The 6,000-nt window shown below is 33.5% G+C and overlaps 1 protein-coding gene across 1 annotated transcript; it reads right to left on the bottom strand.

Annotated features, from left to right (window-relative positions):
• Positions 1–2,620: 2,620 nt before the first annotated feature.
• On the bottom strand, positions 2,621–4,073 carry LOC120144728 (eisosome protein SEG2-like). The gene is made up of 3 exons (XM_039158725.1): positions 3,875–4,073; positions 3,461–3,589; positions 2,621–3,342 (listed from the first exon to the last, which is right to left on the bottom strand). Exons 1-3 carry the CDS (start codon positions 4,071–4,073, stop codon positions 2,621–2,623), a joined length of 1,050 nt encoding a protein of 349 aa, XP_039014656.1.
• Between the last annotated feature and the right edge of the window lie 1,927 nt (positions 4,074–6,000).

The following is a 6,000-nucleotide window of genomic DNA, read 5'->3' as shown; positions in this document are numbered from 1 at the left end:
CAAATAAAAAAACCCATTCTTTTTTAAATTTCAAAATAACCCCCAAACCCTAAAATCTATAATTTCAAACACATTTCCAGCCGTCGTCAGTTATCTCCAGTTAACTCCGACCACCATCTCTATGCCGAAAAGTCACTTACTTATCATCGCTCCCATTAACCAGTAATTACCTTTGACATTACCTAAAATCCCTAAATACTTAAACCCCTCAACCCTTAACCATAATCCTAACCCTAAATTTAATTATCATCATTGTCAATATTGCCATCGACGGTCGTTATTGTCATTGTCGACAACCATCTTTCCGTTGTCGATAACCATCTTTCCATTCTTATGCTCAATTATGGAATGAAGAATAGAGGAGGGGACTGTTTGGATTTTTTTTAAATTAAAAATAAAATACTCAGAGCGTGAAACATGTCAGATAACAATTAAAGTTAACAATCGTTACGGTCCAGACACCTAAAAGTGTAACGTTAGGTACCTGTTATTAACAAAAAAAAAATTCTTTAAACATCAAATTATATTTTAGACACTAAAAAGTGCATCAAACCTTTTTTATTAACGAATATAATAATATTTTTAGGGTAAACCATACTTGACATACACTAAACTTTTAAACTATTTTTAATTTGTTCATAGAATTTTAAATTTTACATTGAAGTTATTTAACTTTAAGATTATCTATACTTGATGTGACATATCTACGTATAATATTTAACTATAATTGAATCAATATATCACATATTTAATAACTTAATATTTCTAAAGAGAGAATATTATAATGTATCACCACCTTATTGGTCAATAAATACATTACTCTTTTAATTTGTTTCATAGAATTTTAAATTTTACATTGAAGTTAACTTAAGATTATCTATACTTGATGTGACTACGTATAATATTTAACTATAATTGAATCAATATATCACATATTTAATAACTTAATATTTCTAAAGAGAGAATATTATAATGTATCACCACCTTATTTGGTCAATAAATACATTACTCCATCTTTTATATTCAAATGGTTCTTTATTGTATATCAAAAAAATGGATCTTTATTAACCTTTTTGTGAAAAATATTCAACTTTAATTTTCTATTATTTAAAATTTATTATTAATAAAAATGTAAAAAAATATTTTCAAAATCTTAAGAGATAAATTTTAAACGTATACTTTATAAAATTTAGTTATTCAAAATAATTATAATCAAATTTAAAAATTTTAACAAAAAACATTTAATAAAGCAAAAGAAATATTAATTTATCAAAGAAACTCTTACCCTATGACATATATCAAGGCTGCTGAAAAGAACATACAGGCAATTTCAAGTTTCAAACTCGAATCATATCTTTAGATATCAGATGTTAAGATTAGCTCAAGATGTTCAACTAAATTTCTCGATGGCTTCTATAGCGGTGTTGGTTCCCCATATAGTAAAAACTAAAAACCAATGAACTTAAAGCCATGGATGTCTAAGAAACATGACAGATACCAGATAAGAGTTTGTTGACCAAGTTGATGAAGGATGGGCTGGGGAAGTGGGTAAGGGTTCCCAAAGCCATGCATTGCATTTCAATAGCTCTTAGAGAAAACTCTCTCCTGCAAAAAAGGATGATATGTTGTTAAACTACCAAACAAGACATGAACACCCAGGTTGAAAACATGCACGACAAGAATATCATTACGATAACTTATACAAGAGAAAGAAACAGATAGATAAATCGAGGTTGAAAAGTTAAAACGAAAAAGAAAATCAGCATGAACAGCAAAGGAAATACAACTACACTAATCAACAACGCTGCAGAATAATGCCATCAAACTAAATCAAGAATTCAATTTTATTTTTCAGCCCTCAGAATATTGTAGCACAATATGTACAACATACACATGATCTCAAATTAGTGAATGCAATATTAAAATCAAAATCAACAAAGTGTAATAGTGTGCAGGCTAGGTGTATCCAACCAATACTTAGTTAAATTATAAAAAAAGTTCCTACTCAGTTAATGATTTTTTTAATTTTGTAGCAATCATCCTAAAACTAATGTTGAAGCATTCCAACTTATTGTCTAAAAAAACTGTGGGATCCATTACTAGTTATTCCAACTTATTTCCTAAAATGTTGGAGCCATTACCAGCTATTCCAACATATTTGATTTTCTTTTTTTTTAACACTAAGATTGTTATAGCATCTAATAAAGATAAGAGATTTAAAGTTCAAGAATTTCTAATGTCTCTAAGTATTGAGAACATACACCTAAAGTGTTAAAAATTTCCATGGACCCTATTTTAACAAGTTTCTACAACATTCCCATAACATTTCACCATTTTACATTTTTCATCATAAGGCATTATTTAAATTTACTAAAAACTTCATTGGTTTTAAGACATTAATCATGTAGCATTACAAATTCAATTCCTAAATGTTGTAAAAAAAATGCTAATATTATAAAAACAATGTCAAACAAATATTTAATATCCTAAACATCACAAAAGAACACAAACGGATAACACACCCCCAAACCTAAAGGATAAATTGTCCTCAATCAATGCAAAAAAAAAAAAATCAACAACAAAAAGTAAATAACACGAGAGAGATATAAACGAAACTCTCCTAATTGGGTTTCCATGGGCTCTTGCATGAGCCGATCAAACTAGGTCGGACGTGCTTGGCATTCACCCTGGCCTTTATCGAGCTCTTACGCTTTTGAGTGGTTGACGTTGATGTGACTTTCACCACAGCAACATCAGGGACTGGAGTAGTAGATGTTGCAGCAATATTTTTCACCTTCAATGCAGGTATAGGTGTTTGACTTATTGGCTCTTCTATGCGTCCCTTAGCACTGTCAATCTTCTTAGCTACAGAGCTTTTAGGTGGACTGGTTGCACCAGTTTTCATAGTCTCAACAACAATATTGCTAGTAATCTGATCAGAATCCAAATTAAGCTCCTCAGTAGCTGCAGCCCCATCCGCAGCTTGATCATCATTCAAATCCAGCAAGTGTCGATCAGCTTGCTTCTCCAGGTTTTTATCTAGCTCCAAACTCTTTTCCTTCTCTTGGTGACTAGTTTGCTCCTCATCATCTTTGAGTATGTTGACATCCTCAGAGTCAACAGCTAGTGGCTCTGTAGATGCTTCCGAATAAGTCACCTTGTCATCCTTCTCATCATCATCATCATCAATGTCTTCCTCCTCCTCATCTTTCTCTGCTTTAACATCTTTGTAATCATCATCCTCATCTGTTTTTGTATCCTCCTCCTCAGTGTTGGCCGCACTGTCTTCTTCAGTTGACATTGCTGGTTGGTTAAGATCATTAAACACTTGTGTTGGAAAAACTGGAAACAGTGCCACCCCGTCTTTAAACATTGTAGAGAACATCGTTTGAAGTGCTTTGTCATACTCTTGAGCGTATTTCCAGTATTACACTTGAGCGTTATGCATCTGAGACAATACCCTTCTGTTTTGCTGCAACAGATGCTATAGCACTCTGTAACTCTAGGATGGCAGAGCTAGCTTGTGATGCAGACGGTTGAGCAGCGTCAGTAGTTGCACTACCCTCAGTAGTGCCTTCCTTTCTTTTCTCTATGTCCAGCCCATCATTAATCAGTGTTCTTTATATAGAAGCGGGCGTGATGGCACTACGTTTCTCAAATAACTAGTCAGAAGACAAAATAAGCACTTGTGCTTCTTTACATAGTGAGGTGATTAGGGATGGTGAAAACAAATATCATGTAGTCTTTTGGGCACAAGAATATAACTCAACAGAAATAATTCTTCCAACATCAATATGTCTTCCAAGCAAGATTGAATGCAAATGTAAAATTCTATCCTTAGTAATAGTTGAATAATGTATTGTAGGCATTAAACGAGCTCTAAGGAAAGTGAACCATACCATTGATGGTCGATGAAGATCTAACCTATTGATGGTGTATACTCCAATTGTAGATTTACACCAAGTATGTCCAGGAAAACACACATCAGTCCCGATTTGCTCCAGGGCATCGACCGTGAGGTTGTTAACAAACTCGATGTGTTCACATGCAGCCTCCTGAATACCTAATAGCATGTTAATAGGTTTTTCCCACTAGTGTACCATTTTTTCTCGAACGGAAACCAAAGGTTTATCTTCATTCGTAAGGTTGCTATAGAACTCCCAAATAAGCTGTTGAGCAATCTCATCGGGATAGGTATAAAAGATTTCTCATTTAAGCCTTGCAATGGTGTCAGTGATGTACACAAAGGTATGCGGGTCATCCACAGAAGACAAGTCAAAGCCATGTTAATAAAAAAAAAACTCGCAATTGGAGAAATCTTTTTTGTACCTGCGTTACTGCTCAGCTTCCACAAATTGCATCAGGTTTTCACTGAAAATGGCTAATGGTTAAAGGGAAAATAAAAAGGTAAAGTAAAAGAGCTTTTAGGTTCGTGAGAGTATGAATGGTGGTGTGTACAAATGGTGAAAGGATAAAATTTAATTTTGAATTTTAAATGGTCGTGTAAAGAGATAAATTGGAGAGATGGATAAGTTGGTGTGAAGTAAATGGATGATGGTGATTAGAGAATATAGGCGGTGATGATGGTATGGGTAAAGAGTAGTGAACAACTTATTATTACCTTTTTACCCTTTAAATTTTTTACTGTCCAACTGTCTATTACTGCATGCATTGTATGTTGCATCAAATACACAAAATAGGGAAGATTGTTGTGAGGCAAAGTTTGGAGAAGAACGGAGATGTAGCAAGCTAATATGTAGCAATACATGTACAAAAAATAAAAGAAAATTAAAATACTAGAAGAAAAGAAAATATAGCTATGTCGAAGTTATTAAAAACTATAAGAAATTAAGAAGGAATAGGCTTGCTTAGTATAATGGTAGCAATGTGTGGGCTTTGTTGTTGGCAATAATGTTACAATCGTTGCCTATTGACATTGTATGTACTTTCATCCACTAAGTTTTTCAACAGCACTACTCTATGTGGAAAAACATCAAGTAATTCAAATGGATTTGACCAACAAGATCGAAGCTTCTGAGGAAATCGCTTTAGACGAGAGTTAAATAACAAGACATGTTGTCCAGCATTAAATTGCCTTGGCAAAATATATTTGTCATGCTAGTTCTTGCTCTTATCTTTGTAAATCCTAGAATTCTCAAAAGCATTATTTTTTAGCTTTTCTAATTCACTGAGATCCAGCATCTATTTTTCCCCAGCAATATCCAAATCAAAGTTTAGTTTTTTTAAAGCCTACATAGCTTTGTGCTCCATCTCCACAGGTAAATGACAAGCTTTTCCATATACTAGGTGATAGCGAGACATGCCTAGTAGAGTCTTGTAAGTTGTCTTATAAGCCCATAGTGCTTCATCAAGGTGTAATGACTACTCCTTCCTTGAAAGATTTACAACCTTTTCAGTGATTTGTTTTATTTTACGGTTAGAAACTTCTTCTTGATCATTTTTTTGCGGATGATATGTTGTAAAAATTCATGTTTTACTCCATATCTTTGCAATGCCTTAGCCACTTACGTACCAATGAATTGGGAGATTTCATCACTGATGAATGCTCTAGGTGTTCCAAAACGAGTAAAAATATTTTTGTGGAGAAACCTTAAGACCACTTTAGCATTTCTTGTGGGAAGTGCTACAGCTTTGACCCATTTGGATATGTAATCAACAGTGACTAAGATAAAAATATTTTCACATGATGATAGATATGGACCCATGAAATCTAACCCTAAGACATCAAATAATTCGATCCCTAAAATAGGATACATTGGGATTTCATTGTGGTGAGAAATACTACCAGTTCGTTGGCATCAATAACATTGCTTGATAAAATCATTGGCATCCTTAAACAACAAAGTCCAATAGCAACCACATTGAAGGATTTTTGCTGCAGTACGCATTCCTCCAAAATGCCCACCATATTGTGCATCATGACAATGATGAAGAATACTTTGATGTTCATATTCAGGGGATGCATTTCCTTAAGATCGG

The sequence above is a fragment of the Hibiscus syriacus genome, unplaced genomic scaffold, assembly GCF_006381635.1.
Source record: "Hibiscus syriacus cultivar Baekdansim isolate YM2019G1 unplaced genomic scaffold, ASM638163v2 tig00110890_pilon, whole genome shotgun sequence".
In the NCBI taxonomy this organism is placed as follows: domain Eukaryota; kingdom Viridiplantae; phylum Streptophyta; class Magnoliopsida; order Malvales; family Malvaceae; genus Hibiscus; species Hibiscus syriacus.
This window is presented reverse-complemented; position numbering and strand designations above follow the sequence as displayed.

Excerpts from the sequence above, each read along its gene's own strand:
- LOC120144728 (XM_039158725.1), bottom strand. The coding sequence starts at position 4,073 with ATGCTATTAGGTATTCAGGAGGCTGCATGTGAACACATCGAGTTTGTT. Across the intron at positions 3,590-3,874 it reads GTTCACTTTCCTTAGAGCTC|AGAAAAGAAAGGAAGGCACT; the intron begins GTTTAATGCCTA and ends GGCTGGACATAG. Across the intron at positions 3,343-3,460 it reads TGTTGCAGCAAAACAGAAGG|TTTTTCCAACACAAGTGTTT; the intron begins GTATTGTCTCAG and ends CACTGTTTCCAG.